This window comes from Mixophyes fleayi, chromosome 2 (genome assembly GCF_038048845.1).
Source record: "Mixophyes fleayi isolate aMixFle1 chromosome 2, aMixFle1.hap1, whole genome shotgun sequence".
In the NCBI taxonomy this organism is placed as follows: domain Eukaryota; kingdom Metazoa; phylum Chordata; class Amphibia; order Anura; family Limnodynastidae; genus Mixophyes; species Mixophyes fleayi.
Window position 1 is genome coordinate 7649478 of NC_134403.1, and position 24762 is coordinate 7674239.

The window sequence follows — 24762 nt, forward strand, 5'->3', positions numbered from 1 at the left end:
GCAGAATGTACAAAATAAATAATAACTAGAAACTTTATCAAACCCACAGTTAAGTAAACATAACCCCTAGTGCCTAAACCTTTTTCTAGACAATAGTAACACCAGTGACCACTGGAGGCTACAGTAAAATACTACCCCACATTTAAAGCGAAGGAACATTACATGAAATATAATAATGACTATTTTTTTAATAATACATTATTCATATTTGCCCTTTATCCATTATCCACACTGTAAAGCAACTGGCATGGTGTATGGTGTTACAACCCCTTCATCTAATCTATACCTGAACTGCACTTTTTAGCCATGTTGTTATCAGGAAGTATCAGTGATGTAATTATAACATATTCTTGGAAAAGTACCTCAGGGTTTAAATCCCACTTCCACAGGGAACACTCAGGAGTTGAGTGAATTAAGCTATCATTGTTATTTCTGTTTGCTCCCTATTGTCCACTAGTGAGCTCAGCCAGTCAGGAGCCGGACCCAGCAGGGGTCACCTGAGGGAAGATGCCTGGGGAGGTAGGGGAGGGGGCAGGATAGTGTGAGAAGCCCACCAATCCAGACCTTTTGCAAGTCCCCTGGACAGGCAGATCCCAAGGTGGGAATAGGAGGTGATAAAAGAGGCTACCCTGGGAGCTGGACGTGTGTGATTAACTTTTGGCCAAGAGGTGATGCTCTGCCAGAGATGCGCTGTAGAACATATCTCACTGGATTTATTTGAACTGATTTCCTCATTTGTTGGACTTGCTATCATCATGGGACCGTGCTGTATTTAATCCTGTTCTGCAGAATAAATCATCCTTTTTTTTCCCCTTAATACCGTGTCCAAAGATTTGGGAATCACGTATATTCACACACACCTAGTGGTAGGTATGGTTATTTGAACTCACGTGATTCTGGGCGCTCCCTGGGTACAATCCATGGTAGTGCAGGATTCCTAGGTTGAACGGAGCCTCAGAATTTCCAAGTGCATCGGCTCTCTCCCAGAACTCAACGGCTTTCCGGTAATCCCTCTCGAACTGCTCATAGTACCAGCCAAGGCTGTTCAGTGCTGGGACAAAGTCCTGAAGGTAAGTGTTTGAAGAAGGAGGAATTATAAACACCTTCCAGAATATTATAACCAACGTAATGTGCACGAAACCCAACATATTAAAACTTGCTCTAAACCTATAAAAATGCCTTGTCTGTTTGTTTGGTATGACACAACTTCTGATCTCCATCTCAGTGGTGACCAACTTCACATTATTCATGGAACATACATGTGGCTAGTGATCGTTCAAAGAGCCACAATTTGCAGTTGTAGTGACAACTGAGTTATAAATGCTCCTATTACGATAGTCAACCAACCTGTGTGCACTTTCCTTCCTACAACTATTATATTCCTATAACTCGGCAGAGATCCTGCTCCATTTGGTCCCATAGCCAAACCAACTGAGAGGTCATCTGACAACCATCTTGGCATGGTTACTCCTGATGTTGGTCTCTAAAAGCCTTATGGGGGAAGGAACTCCTGATTATAAAAGGTGACCTTCCTAAGGACCACATTTAGTCACCTGCCCTGAGAGATTACTTTATATTATGAAATCCTACTTATTTATATGGCAATAGATACTTAATAAAAAAAAGGCTCTGTGGTCATTTAGGTGAATCACCATCTTCCAGACCAGAATGTATTTGTACAGCAAACCTATGTATCAGGACTGAGGTCTTACCATATCAGCTGCCTTCCTGAGATACTCCAGCGCCTTTGGGATGTTCTGTTTCACTCCTTGCCCCTGAAATAAAGCCCCTGGCAGAAGTCAGGAAAACACTGTAGTCCTAGATATAGCTATAGGTACAGGTAGTCCAATATATACATAATAACACAATCACAGAGTTTCCCAAATCCACCTCTCATTAGACAGATACAAAATTAAGCTGGTTAGTGGGGCTATGAGCACCCCAGTTCCAGAGGATGCTGCGGAGATGCCTCTACCCACAGATCTGGACGTTTGGCAAATAAAGAGTGAATATTTTGAGCTTTGGCCATAAGAGGCTGTCCATGACCCCTGTTGGGGAGAGCTGGGTGTGCACTGGTTGGTTATATGAGCTGTTTATCCAAAACAAAAGTCCATAATGTTAGACAAGCTGTGTATGATATTGTGTGGAGTTTACACTACAATCACACTATGCCATGGTTTCCTACTACACACTTTGAATCACATGATTTGTGTCCTAATAGTAGAGCACTTTCACTGTGCATCATTGATTGTCTCAATTTGAGCTTTATCTCTTGAGAGTCCCTTTATGTGCACCCAGTAGTATCATCTAAGGACAGAAGGAAGGTAGGCAGAAAAGACAGCTGCCTTGGGTGCAATAGGTTTGGGGGTGCACTGAAAACAATATATCTTACCCATTTCAAAATATCAGCAGGAGAACTGTGTCTTCAATGAGATGTTGCCCCATACCATAATTAGCATGTAGCACTCATTGATTTCCTATGGCTTGTTAGACTTATTTAAGGCTATCAGAACACAGAAGAGGGTAAAACTAACTTAATGGATGTCAATTGTAATTGTTAATGGAACTTCAGGGTCAGGGTTAGGGGGAAAGATAAAGACCTCTCATTTATTCATTTTAAGCTTCAAGTTTTGGAGAACCATCCACAATTCCCAATAGGCACTTGGTGATTGTTGATTAATCCTGATGTGTAACTTTTGCGCTTGACAAATTGAGCTATGTGTCATCAGCAACCACTATAGGATTTAATGATGGAGCAAAAATACAGCTATCAAAGGGGAAAGAGCTGAGGTTATATCACTGATCCATGAGGTATACCAACAGCTACATAAATCACAGCAGAGGAGGGATGTTTAAATTAACAGTAACGGAGCATGAGAGAGATAAGGAAAGAACAGTGCCCCAAATAATTGAAGAATATGAGAGAGGAGAGAGGTCCACTGTGTCAAGTGGTGCTTAGAGGTCCAAGAGAATCTGTAGGAACTACTCTGTAAGAACATTTTCTGTCAATGTAAAATCCAGATTGTGTGGATCAAATGACTTTTTGTAATCTACATTCAGTAAGTTGTTTAGCAGCTGGCTGCTCAAATATTTTAACAACAAGGGGTAAACAGGAATTAAGGTGGTAACTACAAGGAGGTCATGGATCCAGGGAGTTATTCTTCAATATTTGTAGGATTGTCACATGTTTGAATGGTACAGGATACCAGAAAAAAATTAAAAGGAAGAGCTTACACTCACCCTCAGTAACACAACCCCATAATCATACATCATCACAGGGTCTTTCTTTTCGCGAGCCCCCCTTTCATAGAACTTCACTGCAGCCTCGAGGTTGGAGGAGATTCCCTGCTGACCCCAGAACAGCATCCGGCTGACAGCTTGCTGATGAGCATAGAAGAGAGCCCAGGGTCAAAGAGATACACATGTAACATTAGCACTGCCAGGGAGACTGATTCAATATCTTATTGCTTACATAACAAGTGTTCCTTAAGTGCTAAATAAACATCCTGCAAGTGCAGCTAAGTGAACTTGTCATGTGACCACTGATCCTTCAGAAGGTTCCTTGCTCACCTGTGACATCAAGCTGGCTGCGTCTGCCAACATCTGAATCCTGCTGCGGAGGGGAATCTATACACACCACATACAGTGCTTCCATCGTCCAATGCCCACTTCTCAACCATAATACATTTATAATGAGTGGCATAAATTCCTGTACGCACAACTGTGAAATACTGTCCTATAGGGTATTTACAGATTTCCATACAAAAAAAATAAGAACAGATACAGAGAATGATATCTAGGATTCAGAACATGAGAAGTACCTGGACCTGTAGCTAGCCCCACCCACTGCCCCGCCCCCTGTGTGTACCTGAGCTGAGGCCACTCCCTGTTTGGCTTGGAATCTCAGCCACATGAAGAGGTCATCGTTTTCCTTCGTCTGTTGCTTTAATACATCCTCATCGTTGAGACGAATGTGCTCCACAAAAGCCTGTGATGGTAAAAGTGTTTTTAATTATAAACTACATACTGGAAAGTAATCTCCAGATACAATCCCCTATCTCTTGCTCCTTATACACAGTAATATCAGCTATTTAAGAACTAAAACTACTTGTACGTCAGGCATAGTGTGAATATTTACGCCCCACGATGCAGTAGCGATAGCTTTACTATGCTCACTCCATTGTGCCTCTCCAAGAGTAAAGAGATGCAAATATGCAAAACTATTTATTCAGACATCTGCAAATGCATTTTTGGTGTGTATGTACATTGGCCAACGTTCAATGTTAAATGAGCCCCAACAAGTGTAATGTATTTATTAGTAAAATCATTGTTCATTTGCTGCTTCTTGGTTATTATCTTCTGATCAAGTAGATATTTCACTAAATTCACAGTAATTAAAATCCTGCACAACACCATTACAAAATTTGACAATGAGTCTGTCGCCTACACCCAATGAAGGCAGCGATTTTGAAACCGCAGTCTATTGCTAGAGACTGAGGACATGCCTCACACCTCGGTGATGTCTCCTAGTGAATGGATAGGCTGAGCACCTCCCACCTCAGTGATGTCACTAGTTCCTAGTGAATGGATAGTCTGAGCACCTTACACCTCAGTGATGTCACTAGTTCCTAGTGAATGGATAGGCTGAGCACCTCCCACCTCAGTGATGTCACTAGTTCCTAGTGAATGGATAGGCTGAGCACCTCACACCTCAGTGATGTCACTAGTTACTAGTGAATGGATAGGCTGATAACCTCACACCTCAGTGATGTCACTAGTTCCTAGTGATTGGATAGGCTGAGCATCTCACACCTCAGTGATGTCACTAGTTCCTAGTGATTGGATAGGCTGAGCACCTCACACCTCAGTAATGTCACTAGTTCCTAGTGAATGGATAGGCTAAGCACCTCCCACCTCAGTGATGTCACTAGTTCCTAGTGAATGGATAGGCTAAGCACCTAACACCTCAGTGATGTCACTAGTTCCTAGTGAATGGATAGGCTGAGCGCCTAACACCTCAGTGATGTCACTAGTTCCTAGTGAATGGATAGGCTGAGCACCTCACACCTCAGTGATGTCACTAGTTCCTAGTGATTGGATAGGCTGAGCACCTCCCACCTCAGTGATGTCACTAGTTCCTAGTGAATGAATAGGCTGAGCACCTCACACCTCAGTGATGTCACTAGTTCCTAGTGATTGGATAGGCTGAGCACCTAACACCTCAGTGATGTCACTAGTTCCTAGTGATTGGATAAGCTGAGCACCTGACACCTCAGTGATGTCACTAGTTCCTAGTGAATGAATAGGCTGAGCACCTAACACCTCAGTGATGTCACTAGTTCCTAGTGAATGGATAGGCTTAGCACCTCCCACCTCAGTGATGTCACTAGTTCCTAGTGAATGGATAGGCTGAGCACCTCACACCTCAGTGATGTCACTAGTTCCTAGTGAATGGATAGGCTGAGCACCTCACACCTCAGTGATGTCACTAGTTCCTAGTGAATGGATAGGCTGAGCACCTCACACCTCAGTGATGTCACTAGTTCCTAGTGAATGGATAGGCTGAGCACCTCCCACCTCAATGATGTTACTAGTTCCTAGTGAATGAATAGGCTGAGCACCTCACACCTCAGTGATGTCACTAGTTCCTAGTGATTGGATAGGCTGAGCACCTCACACCTCAGTGATGTCACTAGTTCCTAGTGATTGGATAGGCTGAGCACCTCACACCTCAGTGATGTCACTAGCTCCTAGTGAATTGATAGGCTGAGCACCTGACACCTCAGTGATGTTACTAGTTCCTAGTGATTGGATAGGCTGAGCACCTCACACCTCAGTGATGTCACTAGTTCCTAGTAATTGGATAGGCTGAGCACTTCACACCTCAGTGATGTCACTAGTTCCTAGTGAATGAATAGGCTGAGCACCTCCCACCTCAGTGATGTTACTAGTTCCTAGTAATTGGATGGGCTGAGCACCCCACACCTCAGTGATGTCACTAGTTCCTAGTGATTGGATGGGCTGAGCACCCCACACCTCAGTGATGTCACTAGTTCCTAGTGAATGGATAGGCTGAGCACTTCACACCTCAGTGATGTCACTAGCTCCTAGTAATTGGATAGGCTGAGCACCTAACACCTCAGTGATGTCACTAGTTCCTAGTAATTGGATAGGCTGAGCACTTCACACCTCAGTGATGTCACTAGTTCCTAGTAATTGGATAGGCTGAGCACCTGACACCTCAGTGATGTCACTAGTTCCTAGTGAATGGATAGGCTGAGCACCTAACACCTCAGTGATGTCACTAGCTCCTAGTGAATGGATAGGCTGAGTGCCTCCCACCTCAGTGATGTTACTAGTTCCTAGTGAATGAATAGGCTGAGCACCTCACACCTCAGTGATGTCACTAGCTCCTAGTGATTGGATAGGCTGAGCACCTCCCACCTCAGTGATGTCACTAGTTCCTAGTGAATGAATAGGCTGAGCACCTCCCACCTCAGTGATGTTACTAGTTCCTAGTGAATGGATAGGCTGAGCACCTCCCACCTCAGTGATGTCACTAGTTCCTAGTGAATGGATAGGCTGAGCACCTCACACCTCAGTGATGTCACTAGTTCCTAGTGAATGGATAGGCTGAGCACCTGACACCTCAGTGATGTTACTAGTTCCTACTGATTGGATAGGCTGAGCACCTCCCACCTCAGTGATGTCACTAGCTCCTAGTGAATGGATAGGCTGAGCACCTCCCACCTCAGTGATGTCACTAGTTCCTAGTGATTGGATAGGCTGAGCACCTCACACCTCAGTGATGTCACTAGTTCCTAGTGAATGGATAGGCTGAGCACTTAACACCTCAGTGATGTTACTAGTTCCTAGTGAATGGATAGGCTGAGCACTTAACACCTCAGTGATGTCACTAGTTCCTAGTGAATGGATAGGCTGAGCACCTCACACCTCAGTGATGTCACTAGTTCCTAGTGAATGGATAGGCTGAGCACCTAACACCTCAGTGATGTCACTAGTTCCTAGTGAATGGATAGGCTGAGCACTTAACACCTCAGTGATGTCACTAGTTCCTAGTGAATGGATAGGCTGAGCACCTCACACCTCAGTGATGTCACTAGTTCCTAGTGAATGGATAGGCTGAGCACCTCCCACCTCAGTGATGTCACTAGCTCCTAGTGAATGGATAGGCTGAGCACCTCCCACCTCAGTGATGTCACTAGTTCCTAGTGATTGGATAGGCTGAGCACCTAACACCTCAGTGATGTCACTAGCTCCTAGTGAATGGATAGGCTGAGCACCTAACACCTCAGTGATGTCACTAGCTCCTAGTGATTGGATAGGCTGAGCACCTCCCACCTCAGTGATGTCACTAGTTCCTAGTGATTGGATAGGCTGAGCACCTAACACCTCAGTGATGTCACTAGTTGCTAGTGAATGGATAGGCTGAGCACCTAACACCTCAGTGATGTCACTAGCTCCTAGTGAATGGATAGGCTGAGCACCTAACACCTCAGTGATGTCACTAGTTACTAGTGAATGGATAGGCTGAGCACCTAACACCTCAGTGATATCACTAGTTCCTAGTGAATGGATAGGCTGAGCACCTAACACCTCAGTGATGTCACTAGCTCCTAGTGAATGGATAGGCTGAGCACCTAACACCTCAGTGATATCACTAGTTCCTAGTGAATGGATAGGCTGAGCACCTAACACCTCAGTGATGTCACTAGCTCCTAGTGAATGGATAGGCTGAGCACCTCACACCTCAGTGATGTCACTAGTTCCTAGTGAATGGATAGGCTGAGCACCTAACACCTCAGTGATGTCACTAGTTCCTAGTGAATGGATAGGCTGAGCACCTAACACCTCAGTGATGTCACTAGCTCCTAGTGATTGGATAGGCTGAGCACCTAACACCTCAGTGATGTCACTAGTTCCTAGTGAATGGATAGGCTGAGCACCTGACACCTCAGTGATGTTACTAGTTCCTAGTGATTGGATAGGCTGAGCACCTCACACCTCAGTGATGTCACTAGTTCCTAGTGATTGGATAGGCTGAGCACCTAACACCTCAGTGATGTCACTAGTTCCTAGTGATTGGATAGGCTGAGCACCTAACACCTCAGTGATGTCACTAGTTCCTAGTGATTGGATAGTCTGAGCACCTCACACCTCAGTGATATCACTAGTTCCTAGTGAATGGATAGGCTGAGCACCTGACACCTCAGTGATGTTACTAGTTCCTAGTGATTGGATAGGCTGAGCACCTCACACCTCAGTGATGTCACTAGTTCCTAGTGATTGGATAGGCTGAGCACCTCACACCTCAGTGATGTCACTAGCTCCTAGTGATTGGATAGGCTGAGCACCTCACACCTCAGTGATGTTACTAGTTCCTAGTGATTGGATAGGCTGAGCACCTCACACCTCAGTGATGTCACTAGTTCCTAGTGATTGGATAGGCTGAGCACCTCACACCTCAGTGATGTCACTAGTTCCTAGTGAATGGATAGGCTGAGCACCTCACACCTCAGTGATGTCACTAGTTCCTAGTGAATGGATAGGCTGAGCACCTGACACCTCAGTGATGTTACTAGTTCCTAGTGAATGAATAGGCTGAGCACCTCACACCTCAGTGATGTCACTAGTTCCTAGTGAATGGATAGGCTGAGCACCTCCCACCTCAGTGATGTTACTAGTTCCTAGTGAATGGATAGGCTGAGCACCTCACACCTCAGTGATGTCACTAGTTCCTAGTAATTGGATAGGCTGAGCACTTCACACCTCAGTGATGTCACTAGTTCCTAGTGAATGGATAGGCTAAGCACCTCCCACCTCAGTGATGTCACTAGTTCCTAGTGAATGGATAGGCTGAGCACCTAACACCTCAGTGATGTCACTAGCTCCTAGTGAATGGATAGGCTGAGCACCTCACACCTCAGTGATGTCACTAGTTCCTAGTAATTGGATAGGCTGAGCACCTGACACCTCAGTGATGTCACTAGTTCCTAGTGAATGGATAGGCTGAGCACCTGACACCTCAGTGATGTCACTAGCTCCTAGTGAATGGATAGGCTGAGCACCTCACACCTCAGTGATGTCACTAGCTCCTAGTGAATGGATAGGCTGAGCACCTCACACCTCATTGATGTCATTCATTTCTAGTGAATGGATAGGCTGCATCTTCAGAAATCGTCCTATAGCTACGTTGCCTCCACTGTGTTTATGATGGTCATACTCAGAACTTCCCCAAATCCACAATAATTCATATTGAGTATCATCTCACACCTGGTGCTTATCCGGCTGCAATCGGTCAACCATCGTCCGGTGGGCAATGCTGGAGTAATATGCATAAGACAAATCATAATCTACTGGGTGCCCGTCCACTCCCAAGTGGTGCTTGTGCCCGAGAGACAACAGCGACAGACGCTCGTTATTCTGGGCAGAGATGAGACTGAATTTCAGCGCCTGCAAATGGACAGAAAGTAACAAGTTAATGTTTATATGAGAACTTCATCCTACAGTAACTGAGGACCAGTCCAGTTATGTTAAAGGAACTCGAAGCACAAACTGGAGCTGTGTGTGGCTATCCCCAAATTTTTCTGTCCCTGAGACTGGTGGTCCCCCAAAGCAGCATTACAAAGGGGCCCTTCAAATTCCCTCTCTATTACCATTCTAATGCCATACTCACCAAAACATGCAGAAAAACACCCCCAAAATATGTGACACAGATGTCTCCTAATCTAACAGTAGTGCGCAAACTATATACACATTTCTTATATCCAGACTATGTCCATCTCATAACATCCCCCAACACTGCGTCACACTAATTACATCATTACCAATCTGACAAAGGTACCTGAGCTATATACACATCCTGTTATCCTCAGTATCTCCATCTCATAACATCCCCCAACACTGCGTCACACTAATTACATCATTACCAATCTGACACAGGTACCTGATCTATATACACATCCTGTTATCCTCAGTATCTCCATCCTATAACATCACCCAACACTACATCACACTAATTACATCATTACCAATCTGACACAGATACCTGATCTATATACACATCCTGTTATCCTCAGTATCTCCATCCTATAACACCACCCAACACTACATCACACTAATTACATCATTACCAATCTGACACAGGTACCTGAGCTATATACACATTCCTGTTATCCTCAGTATCTCCATCCTATAACACCACCCAACACTACATCACACTAATTAGATCATTACCAATCTGACACAGGTACCTGATCTATATACACATCCTGTTATCCTCAGTATCTCCATCCTATAACACCACCCAACACTACATCACACTAATTACATCATTACCAATCTGACACAGGTACCTGATCTATATACACATCCTGTTATCCTCAGTATCTCCATCCTATAACACCACCCAACACTACATCACACTAATTACATCATTACCAATCTGACACAGGTACCTGATCTATATACACATCCTGTTATCCTCAGTATCTCCATCCTATAACACCACCCAACATTACATCACACTAATTACATCATTACCAATCTGACACAGGTACCTGATCTATATACACATCCTGTTATCCTCAGTATCTCCATCCTATAACATCACCCAACACTACATCACACTAATTACATCTATACCAATCTGACACAGGTACCTGAGCTATATACACATCCTGTTATCCTCAGTATCTCCATCCTATAACACCACCCAACACTACATCACACTAATTACATCATTACCAATCTGACACAGGTACTTGAGCTATATACACATTCCTGTTATCCTCAGTATCTCCATCCTATAACACCACCCAACACTACATCACACTAATTACATCATTACCAATCTGACACAGGTACCTGATCTATATACACATCCTGTTATCCTCAGTATCTCCATCCTATAACACCACCCAACACTACATCACACTAATTACATCATTACCAATCTGACACAGGTACTTGAGCTATATACACATTCCTGTTATCCTCAGTATCTCCATCCTATAACACCACCCAACACTACATCACACTAATTACATCTATACCAATCTGACACAGGTACCTGAGCTATATACACATCCTGTTATCCTCAGTATCTCCATCCTATAACATCACCCAACACTACATCACACTAATTACATCATTACCAATCTGACACAGGTACTTGAGCTATATACACATCCTGTTATCCTCAGTATCTCCATCCTATAACACCACCCAACACTACATCACACTAATTACATCATTACCAATCTGACACAGGTACCTGATCTATATACACATCCTGTTATCCTCAGTATCTCCATCCTATAACACCACCCAACACTACATCACACTAATTACATCATTACCAATCTGACACAGGTACCTGAGCTATATACACATTCCTGTTATCCTTAGTATCTCCATCCTATAACACCACCCAACACTACATCACACTAATTACATCTATACCAATCTGACACAGGTACCTGAGCTATATACACATCCTGTTCTTTCCTCTCCCCCGTCCACCTGCCACCTGGATCCCATCCCCTCTGTCTGTGCTTACTTAGCTCACCTCTTCAACCTGTCTCTCTCCGCTGGCACTGTCCCCTCCTCCTTCAAACATGCCCTTATCACTCCTATTCTAAAAAAACCCAATCTTGATCCCACCTCACTCGCCAACTACCGTCCCATTTCACTTCTCCCCTATGCTTCTAAACTTCTCGAGCGAATTGTCTACAACCGCCTCACCTGTCACCTCTCAGACAATTCCCTCCTTGACCCTCTCCAATCTGGCTTCCGCCCCCTCCACTCCACTGAAACCGCCCTCACCCCTGTAACTAACGATCTCCTCTCTGCTAAATCCAGGGGTCACTTCTCCCTCCTCATCCTCCTGGACCTTTCCGCAGCCTTTGACACCGTAGACCACCCCCTCCTCTTGCAGACCCTTCACTCTCTCGGTCTCTCTGGCTCTGTCCTCACTTGGTTCACCTCTTATCTCGCCAACCGCTCTTTCTCGGTTTCCATGTCTGGATCATCCTCCCCCCCTTCCGCCCTCCCTGTAGGAGTCCCTCAGGGCTCTGTTCTTGGCCCTCTACTATTCTCACGCTATACTACCTCCCTAGGTGCTCTCATCACCTCATTCGGCATTCAGTATCACCTATACGCCGATGATATTCAACTTTACATCTCTTCTCCTGATCTTTCCCCCCCCCTTCTCTCTCGTGTATCTGACTGCCTCTCTGCCATCTCCTCTTGGATGTCCTCACGCTTTCTCAAAATTAACATAGCTAAAACCGAACTCATTGTTTTCCCTCCATCTAAGTCCCCATCCCATCTGGATCTCTCCATCACTGTCAACAACTCCACTATCTCTTCTGTCCCCAAACTCTGCTGCCTGGGAGTCATCCTCGACTCCTCGCTCTCTTTTGCCCCCCACATTCAATCCCTCGCCCAATCCTGTCATTTCCAACTTCGCAACATCGCCCACATCCAGCCCTTTCTTTCTCATGAAGCAACCAAAACTATTGTCCACGCGCTTATCATTTCCCGGCTGGACTACTGTAACCTTCTCCTCACCGGCCTCCCCCGCTCTCGCCTTGCCCCCCTTCGTTCTATACTTAATGCGGCTGCGAGGCTTATCTTCCTTTCTCGCCGCTCCTCTTCTGCCTCCCCTCTCTGCCTTGCCCTACACTGGCTCCCCTTCCCTTACAGAATCCTCTTCAAACTTCTTACCCTCACCTACAAGGCTCTCTCCCTTTCCACTACCCCTTATATCTCCAATCTCCTCTCCATCCACACTTTCGCCCGGTCCCTGCGATCAGCCAATGACCGTCGCCTCTTCTCCTCTCTGATCACCTCATCCCATTCCAGAATTCAAGACTTCTCCCGAGCTGCCCCCCTGCACTGGAATGACCTCCCACGCTCCGTCCGTTTGTCCCCTAACCTGTGCTCTTTCAAACGGGCACTCAAAACTCATCTCTTCCTCAAAGCTTACCAGCCTTCCACCTAACCCTCTCTCCACCCTCACTCTCTTCACTTCCCTCCTCCTCAGTAGTGGGGAGCACTTGCTCCCCTCCTCCGACTCCCTTTGTGCCTGCCGTCTGTCTACCCTCCATATAGGATGTAAGCTCGTATGAGCAGGGCCCTCCTCCCTCCTGTCTCGCTACCTTATCTTCTGCTCCACTTCAATATATTTGCCTTGCCTGGAGCCTCTGAAGTCTTGGTACTACTCGTTTATTGTTTTGTACTGTTATTCCCTGTACGGTCCATTGTTTGTACTGTGTACGGCGCTACGGAAACCTTGTGGCGCCTTATAAATAAACGATAATAATAATAATAATAATAATCCTGTTATCCTCAGTATCTCCATCCTATAACACCACCCAACACTACATCACACTAATTACATCATTACCAATCTGACACAGGTACCTGATCTATATACACATCCTGTTATCCTCAGTATCTCCATCCTATAACATCACCCAACACTACATCACACTAATTACATCATTACCAATCTGACACAGGTACCTGATCTATATACACATCCTGTTATCCTCAGTATCTCCATCCTATAACATCACCCAACACTACATCACACTAATTACATCATTACCAATCTGACACAGGTACCTGATCTATATACACATCCTGTTATCCTCAGTATCTCCATACTATAACACCACCCAACACTACATCACACTAATTACATCATTACCAATCTGACACAGGTACCTGATCTATATACACATCCTGTTATCCTCAGTATCTCCATCCTATAACACCACCCAACATTACATCACACTAATTACATCATTACCAATCTGACACAGGTACCTGAGCTATATACACATCCTGTTATCCTCAGTATCTCCATCCTATAACACCACCCAACATTACATCACACTAATTACATCATTACCAATCTGACACAGGTACCTGAGCTATATACACATCCTGTTATCCTCAGTATCTCCATCCTATAACATCACCCAACACTACATCACACTAATTACATCATTACCAATCTGACACAGGTACCTGATCTATATACACATCCTGTTATCCTCAGTATCTCCATACTATAACATCACCCAACACTACATCACACTAAATACATCATTACCAATCTGACACAGGTACCTGATCTATATACACATCCTGTTATCCTCAGTATCTCCATCCTATAACATCACCCAACACTACATCACACTAATTACATCATTACCAATCTGACACAGGTACCTGATCTATATACACATCCTGTTATCCTCAGTATCTCCATCCTATAACACCACCCAACACTACATCACACTAATTACATCATTACCAATCTGACACAGGTACCTGAGCTATATACACATCCTGTTATCCTCAATATCTCCATCCTATAACATCACCCAACACTACATCACACTAATTACATCATTACCAATCTGACACAGGTACCTGATGATCTATATACACATCCTGTTATCCTCAGTATCTCCATCCTATAACATCACCCAACACTACATCACACTAATTACATATTTACCAATCTGACACAGGTACCTGATCTATATATACATCCTGTTATCCTCATTATATATAGATAGTTTATAGACAAACTTAAAATTTAATTTCCTTATAAACAATGGAGAATGAACCTTTTCTTGTATAGAGAATGCACACACGTGAGCAAGCAAATTTATCACCCCCACTGTGAACTTTTACACACGTGTCCTCCTTTAACTATCCTTTTGGCTTAATATAGCTTAGATAGAATGTGTCACAAGCTAGTACTGACAGGCTGCTTGTCCAAATTTGAGGATAGTTAAAGGGGGCAAATATCACGAACAGCACCTCCCTCACTCGCAAACACCATCTTCGTAAATAACACCAATACCATTTCTTTTATAATACCTTAAATGTATCTCTTTTGACCCCCAAACCGGTTTGGTAGAGCACGGATGCCAGGAACAGCGCAGGGTCATACCCCAGACACCCAGCCTGTAACAGGAGTGGCATAGCCCTCCTTATTAGGGGAAGACCCTCGGGAGCCAGGATTCTTCTTAGGTAGCTTCTGTGCAGGGCTTTACCGAAGAGCTCACTATTAAACCGGGCGTGACCTGAAAAAAATAAACAAATCTCTAAGTAAATATCAAATGTTTTAAAAATGAATTAGCTGTCTGGAATCATTACTTCTCTCAGCAGAGGCGTCTTACATCAGTCACAATAATCAGAGTGTGTCTGTTGGAAGGTCAGCAGTCACGGGCAGTAGGATTTGGGGGCAGCAAAATGCTAAATTGTATTAAAAAATATTTTCTTGTAGCAAAAAGCAAAAGGTTTAAATAAGTGAGTTATATCTAATGTATACCTAATAATCATTATAATTATACTATTTCCCTTTAATCATGTATAACAGCTATATACACATATGTATGTAACATTGAATAATGAAAGACGGGGGTGTCCGTTGTTTGTGCTGGTCCACATTGCTATTTCAGGTTCCTTGGGTACCTCTGGTAAGTTAGCTCTTAATTAAAAACCCATGAATGTATGACCCAATGTAGGGACTCTCATTTTTTAGAGTTACGACTGCCCTATGAGCAGAAGGGGCTTGACAGGGTATTTGCAAATGTGTGTAACTGAGATTTCTGCATTTTATGTAGAAGTAGAATAACAGCTCATTTACTGTTTCACAGCAGTGTGCTGGGGGGGTTTTCTCTGTATTTGCTCCTTTCTGGATAACGCCGCCCCTTTCATGCAGCTGCTGTGTGCCTATAATTTGATTGAGCAACTTCCACTTCTGTATTATACTCTTGACGGCGACAGTTACATGTTACTGACAAAATTCTAATACAGAACCACAATGTGGAATTCAAGATTAAAAGGGTTTTAAAGACCCAGTTACCCGTCCCCTGGTGGCTACTACTGCTTAAAATATTTTTTTTTTTATAAACTGTGAGGTTATAACTCCTGACCCACCTCCTTCTCCTGTGTGTGTGAGTCCTTACACACACGCATAAAAACGCATATTTTGTAAATGTGCGCGTTGTATAACATTTGCATATATTATACTGGATGAACATTCCCAAGCTAGCTTCTATGCGCATTTATCAATGCAATTTATTGTAAAAGAGATGCATCCTTGTTACGGTAGATAGTGGGCTCTACAGATGTGAATATAGCTGTAAATACACATATATCCCTATGTTATGCCCATGTGACTGAGCCCTGTAATATGACGCTCACCTGCCAGGCCAGCTCTCCTCCTCAGCAGGCTGTTGATTAGTGCTCTGTGGGGGGGAGATGGAGCTTCCCAAATTGTGCACTTTGGACCTGAATATGCCGGCTGATAGCGGGTAATAAATTCATGGTAAATGTCATTGCAGTCTCCTATAGGATGAGATAATAATGAAAATCATCCATGAGAATAAAGAGAAACACTAACAAGATGTGTGACTATAGAAAGGTCTCTGGGAAGTGTAAGGTAGTATGGATTGTTGTGGATAGTGTCAGCATTATCCGCAATGTAGTAGAAGGAATTCACATGGTCGTGTGAGAGGAAAATCAGACTGTCTTCTATTTAAAATATATTTATGACTGTAGTCCAATTCAGTTAGGCTCATGCACAGAAGTGCAGAAGTGGATTTCCACGGTGCAAATGGCTGTTCATGACATCATGCACCTATTTTTCACCAATGCACCTGTTGTACGGGGCGTAGTCTTACAGATCAGGAATGATTGTTACCCAGTGTATATCAAGTGAGCTTAGTTTTGAACTGACTTGGAAAAATGAGATCTCATTACAAAAACTTGCCCTTAAACCACCCAAACTCTACCCATAATCCATCCAAACCTCATCCATAGATCAACTAAACACGCCCATGCATAGTAAGATCCGCCTTTTTGAGGTTCACAAATTTGGGCAGTATGGATGTATGATTAAATGCTCCATTGGTAGGTGCTTCGCCTGGAAGTGCCTGCTTGGGGCTTTATAACATTGAGCATTCTTGCTGAATATTATATAGGAATAAGAATCTTCCTATGTGTAGAACCGCGTACCTGCATGTTGAGCTGATTTTGCAAGAGAGACAAATCGCTGGAATCGCGCTGAACATTCGGCCTTGAATGCATCGCACCTCAGGAACCACTGGGGGAGCTCTGTTCTCTCTATGACCTGTGGAGGTGGAGTCTTGGGAAGGAAGAGACACGGGAACGTTTAGTACTGGGGAAGGGTAGATGAGAAATCCACATGATGGGCTGACAAGTGGAGATCTGGAGTTCCAATAATGGACCATTAGGGACCATTTATGTAGAGGATCAGCGCTAAAGTTATTGTGAGGACATGCACCTGCATTAGCCCCTCTGCCCCTGGAGCTGCGAGGGTAGTTATGGGGCAAGTTGGTGTTGATACAGTGTCGAAGTAATAATTGGATGAAGTAAATCAAATTGATTAATATTGTTTTACCGTGCGATTGCGATCAGTACGCCACGTGTTATGACTCAATCGCACAATAAATAACGCACACACACCTATACACTTACGCATTTACTTGTAAATAGTTCACCTTAAAAATAGTTCCAACACACAGTCATTTATAATCAAATTTAATAGAGTTTATAGTTAAATATCATGATGTTAAATACACTTTAGTGAGATCTAAGGTTCAGGTTTCAGGAAATATATCAGGTTTAGTATCATTCTAATACAGAGATCCGGTTTCATCGGCTAAGAGATTGCACCTTGCGTATGCAAGTTATGGATTATAGGGAATTAATGATCAGAATGGTATTGTGAGTGTAATGTAAATAAACCAGTTTGAACCAGTTTTCGGCGGGAAGATTAGTATGCAGCTGCTGGAGAGCTGACCCCCATCATTGGAGGGCATCGTTTGAATTGACCTATGAACTGCATTATACAGGAGTGTCCTGAAGACTGAACCAATGGAAACATGCCAAATCATCTCTTTTGCTTTCATTGTAACACCAACTGTATATAAGCAGGGGCTCTGTGCCCAGCAGACAGTCTTCTTGACCACAGCCTTCAGGATTGAATGACTGTATGCGGAATCCAGGGCGCCTGCGTATGTAATGGGCTGTACTTATTTTATTGAATTGTTACTCTGTTACTTTTTGCTATTAAATCTCATTGTGAGTTGGAACCACACAAATCGCAGTGGACAATGATTATTGGTAAGCGATGAAATTACTTTAACAACAGGAATGAGTAATAATTTCCTGAAGATGATTGACGGATTGACTGCACTGGGGCAGATTTGGAAGTTCCATATTGTATTCGGTATATCCTTAGTAATTCTTCTGATGTAAACAAAGATTTTTACAAGTTTGTATATTACAAATAGATTAGCAATATTTTGCTCTGGATTAAGTCAAAGCCCCAGAGATTTTAGCCATGCACAATAATCAGTTTATTAAGCGCCCTAACAATGGTTATTATAAGGTGAGTGATCACCCTAAATACGCTGCCTAGGTGGGAGCCGGACAGGCTAGCACTCGTCTCTTCAGGGGAGCTAGTAAGGGCAGAGATTGGGCGTAATTAGGGCAATCCTTTGTGCGGTTCTCTGTACCAGACCCCTCTTTACCATGTTGGATTCACTGATGACCTGACCTTACCTTATATATGGGCACAATTCTGTTCCTGTAATAAACGCTGGGGCCGTAGAATCCGCTCATCCCTCGGACATACTTAGATCCACCCAAATGGAAACTCCCTGCAGTGTCAGAGAGCAGGATTTTATCCGAGAATCTGCGAGAAAACGCAGTAAAAGTATTGTGTTAACGTACAACACAATTTGTATCAATTTAAATAGGCATACAATCAACTTGTTTTATCTGTATCATTTTCTGTAGAGCTAGAATCATATTTGTCTCCCATAGCTTGTCCGTGGCTCCTAGATCCATAAAGAAAATATGTTGGTATGTTTCATATGAACGCTGCAATATTCCATTTCAACTCTGTATACTATATAATACATTGGGGATAGTGGTAAGACAAGGATTCATGGGCAGCTGATATCCTCCCATGCTTGGTAATCTCTGCTATCCGCAAACCAGGGACCTCTGGTCTACAGAAGTCACTTGTAAACTGTAACTGAGTAATCACCTGGTAGATACTAAGTACAAGAGAGTCCCCTTTTAGACGAACTAAATTAAATAGTGACAGTGTTGCATTCGTGTTTGCACTTACCTGAAAGAGTTAACGTGGGGTTTACAGTTTTGGTGGTGAGGAAGGCACTGCGATCAGCGGCTGATATAGACGGCTCTATCGTGATTGGTCGCAGGTATGTGTCCCCTTACAAGGCATTTGGTTACTCTTGTCCCTTCTGTGGGGAGGGGCTTCGCCCGGCTCAGTGAGGGAGCGGGAGTGAGTAGTGAAGTGAGTGCAGTTTACTCTTCGCCAGGTTAGGGCCGGCCAAGCAGTGGGGTTATGAGTGAAGTGGGTGGACTTAAGGCTATATTGCCATGTCCACGCTTGGTTGGGTATCGCTGGAGCTGATCTTCAGTGCCCTTTCTCTGCCACCAGGTTAATAGGTAATAATAAAATAGTTTTTAGTGCCACTTTACTCAAGTCTCCGTGTCTTTATTTTATATAAGTTGTTTATATTATTTAAGGTATTGTGTAGAACGAAGAGCATACACAGTGAACTATTTATGTAAACTTAAACATAAAACTGTTATTTAAAACAGTTGTTAAATCCCTGACAGCTGTGTTGGAGAGGAATTAATGGGGACTTCATTGTATAGTTGCTACAAAATTAGGGGTTCAATTTTCTGGCTGCAAAAAAAAAGATTTTTGCACTTACACTAAATCCTATTCTCTGAATCCAATGGGGCACACCGCAGACTGTCAGGTATATATAGTGGTCATCGGAGCCTTGGCACTTTCAAATTTAGCTCTGAAATTACAATTCTTCCTCTTCTTTACCCAATTGGATGCTTTCTCCTCTGTGTTTGTCTAACAAAGCCACAAAGATCAGCAACAGAACTTCAGAACAAGAAGGAAGAGGAGACAACAACTTTCTCTCACGAAAACCAGAATCCTAACAAGGACAACAGTGATAGAACAGAATGGGAAAAAAAACCCTAAAGAGCGTAAAGGGAGGACATCCAGTGTCCCCCATTGAATTTATATCACAAAAATCCAATTTTCCTCACATACATGGGGATACTGAAGACTGGAGATATCCCAAAGCTTTCTCTAACGGAGGATATGATCAGAAGTCACGGTGCGCAGAGCCTTACTCCAAAACTGTACTCTCACATTCTCAGGCTGTCCTGCTTGATGTAAGCCTGGAAAATTACTGAAGTAATCCACCATACAATAGTAATACACCATAGGACAACAGGTCATCCATCCTGCACATGGCATCGGTTCTATCCACAAAGGATCTCAAGGATTGAACCACATCCAGAGATCAAAGAGAATCCTGCTCCTATGATGACTCATCCCAGTCCAAAGCCGAAATAACAATTTCCCAATTCAGGTGGAAATGTGATTTCACCTTGAGCTGAAATCAAGGTTTGGTCCTAAGCACCACTCTGTCCTTGTGAAAGATATGGAACGGAGATCTGCAATACCAAGCCCCCATCTCTGAAACACTCCTGGCAGCCAACAGGAAGCCTGTCTTCCTGGTAAGGAATTTCAATTCCACTGAACCATTGCTTCAAAATGTGGGTGCTGTAAGGCAGTCAGCAGCAGACCGAGATCAGATGGAGCCGTTATGGGGTGTAAGGAGACTGCACATGCACATGGAATGTTTTATCCATCTCCTTCATGGCTAGGTGATTTATGTCTGCCACCTCTGTACTGTTGTCGGTTGAACCTTTACCTTCCTCACAGGGTCATAAAGGTTGTGTAGAGCGTTAAGATTTCCAACACAATTATCAGATGTTTGAAGCCCTCCTGATACCAAAAGTATCAGGAGTACCAAAAGTGCTGGAGCACCTCTGCCCCCTTCTCTGAAATTGACATCTGTTGTCACCAATCTCCAGTACAAGATGGTGAACAGGCGACCATTGAAGTTGCCGCTCTTTATCCACTAATGGAGCAAAAGAGTGAAAGTTTGTTTGGTTGAGTTGGGACTTGTTCCATTTCAAGACTAACGCAAGCTGGAACATTTATGAATGAAACTGTGCAACTTGCCCTGCTTCAAATGTGGACTCCATCTTTTCCAGAACTTTCATAACCAGGTGAACCAACATTCATCTGCAAGTTAACAGTGACTTCACCAGTGAAAGGATCTTGTCCTCTGGCATTGCTGGTGGGTGTTGAACAGAAGGTCCCGGAAGATCATCCTCTAAAAAGGGCTTAGTTTGGCCTTAAGCAAGACCAGGGAACTTGCCTAGATCACCAGACCATTGAGGTATGTAATGACCATAACCTTGGTTTTGAGAAGGACCATCATCACTGCCATGATCTTGGGGAACACCTACCAGTATTGATGAACTTCCCAGTTTGGAACATTTAGGTATGTGTCCTTGATGTACATGGACACCATCAACTTATCCCTGCTGTTGATGACTGACTGTTAATACTCCATCTTGAACCTTTCCACCCTTACCTGCATGTTTAGGGATTTCAGGTTCAGAATAGGCTGGAAGAAGCCATCCAGCTTCTGAACCAAGAACAGGAAAAACTACCCCAGCGAAATGACATACTGAATGATCACTCAAAGGGCCACATGCTTTGTCCTGCTCCTTGAAGGCTCATGGAGAAAAAGCACCTGGGAGGAGATTCCTGGTGATCTATTATGTATTCCCAGCTGATGATGTCCCAGACATCCATGGTGAAACAGAACCTCTTGTCCCTGAAGAGAATCAGATGGGCTCCCACCAAAGGAATGTCCGTGTGGGCAACCCGCGAATCATGATTGATTGTCAGAGGGCAAAGACACTTGACGTCTAACCATCTGGTCTGTCTACCTCTCTGCATCCCTCCCCTGGGAGCAGAGAGCTTGAGGACTGACCTCTAGCCTTCCCATAGGGACAAAAGGAATGAAATTTAGGTTCCTTGGGCCTAGGATGATTAATCGAAAGAAAGGAGCTCTTCCCCCTGTGACCTGAGCAATGATTTTATACTCAGGACCAAATAGGACCTCACCAGAGTCCACCTCTCGGGTCTGCAGACATAGGGCACAACGTGCTGCAATGGTGGTGGCTGTAATCGTATCCCCAATGAGCTCAATGAGCAGCTTCCCCTCAGGGAGGCTCCACTAGAGTTAGCAAATCTGATTTGGTTCTATCAGACTCCAGACTTTCCGTTAATTGTTCTGCCCATCTTTCCAAGGTCTTATTGACTCAAGCAAAAGTTAACCTTAGTCAAAGGGAACCTCCAGCCACTGTGAAAATGGTATTAGTGGCGGCTTTAATTTTTCTATCTGTGCTCTTCTTTAAAGTAGCAACATTAGGAATAGGAATAGGGGTCATCTTAGAAAGTCAGGCTATGGAGCATCCACCGTTGGCGGGAATTTCCATTTTCCTATATCCCCACTAAGGAGAGGTTATAGAGCCTGCGGGAGACCTGAAACTTATGGTCAGGTTTAGCCCACGACTCACTAAACATGCCTTCCAATTATGCAGGTTAAAGAAAAGACACTGCCTGATTATTTTTCCTCTTTAATAGGCAAGTGGCCCGGAATCTCTGATTCCAAGCTGTCCTTTATCTCAAGCTTCAGCTTAAAAGCATGCACTAAGTCATCAACACCCTTTAGGAGTCCTCCTCAAGAAATTAGGAAATTTCACTGTCAGAACCTTCCATTACCTCCACTTTCTTCTGAGAAGAAAAATCAGAATTGGACCCCTCCAGGTTCTAGAGGATCACAGGATGGGGAGACAGATATTAGAATCTTCACCAAAGAACAGGATACATGAACTAAGCCCTGCACTGCCCAGGCCAGGTCATGTGTCCACGTCGGCTGGTCAGGGGCGAAAGTGAACCTGAAGGTTCCAGGGTTCAGGAGAGGTAATTGCACTCCCCAAGGTCACCACAGAAGGCAGGTGGCATAGCCCTTCTTGCTCCCTAGATTGCACAGTGAGCTGTGTAAGCACTAGAGACTTGCCCCAGGCCGGCTCCGCCTTTTCAGCAGGAACACTCACAGGTGAGCACTGCCGCTAGACCTCCCCCTCACATGCCGTGCATAGGACATCCACCCGAGACTGAGCTAAAGGCAATTCGGAAAGACAACCGGAGCATGCAAAACATTTTGCTGCTGTCCCACCTTCAGGCTTAGACCTGGATGAACTCCACTTTAGGAGGATGTGCAAAGACACAGACCACACATATAAAGAGAGGCCCCATCTACAGCAAGATAAGTCCCACTGATAAATGTAGTAATGTGGTCGGGGTTTTTCCATCCAATCAGACCATTGTTTCCAATGAGGGACATTACTGTCACCTAACCTCAGTCAGCGGTCAGAGATTTATTTCAATATCCTGCACGTTTTTGTCCATAAATTTCAATAAACTTTTTTCCACCAGTTTACTACCAATGATTCCACTCACTCTCTGATTTGCAGTTCTACACCTCCTACAAAAGAGTATGACGAAGATATGACAAGGTAAAGTGCACAATTTGCTAAATAGATTCCTATAGCATTAAGGGGATGATTTATCAAAGGGTGAGGAGCCCAATTGTCAGTAAAAATTGCAGTTTTCACCAGTGATGGGTTTGTTTTCACTTCACTCAATAATTTCGCTGTCGGTAATAAGATTTTCTGGCTTTTACTGAAGAAGACTACTCCCATGCCTTTATACAGAGAAGCTTAGTTAACAAACATCTTGGTGATACTGTCACAATAACTGTTCTGTTATCGCCATCTCAGGCTTGGGCACGTATCGCTCAGTATCGCTTGGCTACCTTCATGAGATTTTTTCCATAAATATCAGCACAAAGTGTTTGTTTTTTTCACTGCAATTGGTAATAAAATATCAGACTATCAGGATTGTAATGATAACCAGGGGCCTGATTGATTAAGGATCTTAACTTAAGAAAATTCTTATTTAAGTCTCCTGGACAAAACCATGTTACAATGCAAGGGGTGAAAATTAGTTTTCTGTTTTGCACATAAGTTAAATACTGACTGTTTTTTCATGTAACACACAAATATCAACTTTAAATTTCAGTGTACAAATAAGCTATCAAGTATTTGTGTGTTACATGAAAAAATAGTCAGTATTTAATTTATGTGCAAAACAGAATACTAATTTGCACCCCTTGCATTGTAACATGGTTTTGTCCAGGAGACTTAAATAAGAAGTTTCTTAAGTTAAGATCCTTAATCAATCTCTAGGATTGATTCCATTAGTCCGAAGCACAAACAAAGCTTCTATGTATTTGGAGTGACAGACATTTTTTACAGATGGACAGTAGACATTTACCTGTATGTCATTTCTTTTACTTTCCCTCCACATATTACTGTCAGGTTCACCTGGGAAAGATAATTAGATTATTAATAATTAACACATATTTTACTGTTATACCAACGTAATGGCTCAATGAGTCAGTTAGGACAACCTAAGTGGACAAGCAGGTTTCCCCATAAGATATTAGTGCCTGACATAAATGGTGAACATATTATATAACACGGGCTGATTTACTGGACTGGGAGATTGCAATATATCCCCCAGGAATAAATCCTGAGGGACCAGCCAGGATTGGGGTCATGACTGTATGGGGTAACTGTGTGTGTAGCTTAGTTAAGTGCAAGTTGTATGCCGTGCTCTGCCCTGCTGGA

At 43.6% G+C, this 24762-nt stretch overlaps 1 protein-coding gene across 2 annotated transcripts in view; it reads right to left on the bottom strand.

The window, feature by feature from the left end:
* The window catches only part of LOC142140651 (protein sel-1 homolog 3-like), a 58279-nt gene that overhangs the window by 16812 nt on the left and 16705 nt on the right, over nt 1-24762 (bottom strand). For both annotated transcript variants that reach the window (XM_075198392.1, XM_075198391.1), the window contains exons 7-16: nt 24407-24456; nt 18643-18775; nt 17071-17200; nt 16258-16401; nt 14926-15131; nt 9295-9474; nt 3869-3988; nt 3241-3381; nt 1713-1775; nt 891-1064 (exon numbers count right to left, since the gene is read on the bottom strand). In XM_075198392.1, the coding sequence (XP_075054493.1) occupies nt 891-1064; nt 1713-1775; nt 3241-3381; nt 3869-3988; nt 9295-9474; nt 14926-15131; nt 16258-16401; nt 17071-17200; nt 18643-18775; nt 24407-24456 (1341 nt within the window). The remainder of the gene's footprint in view (nt 1-890; nt 1065-1712; nt 1776-3240; nt 3382-3868; nt 3989-9294; nt 9475-14925; nt 15132-16257; nt 16402-17070; nt 17201-18642; nt 18776-24406; nt 24457-24762) is intronic.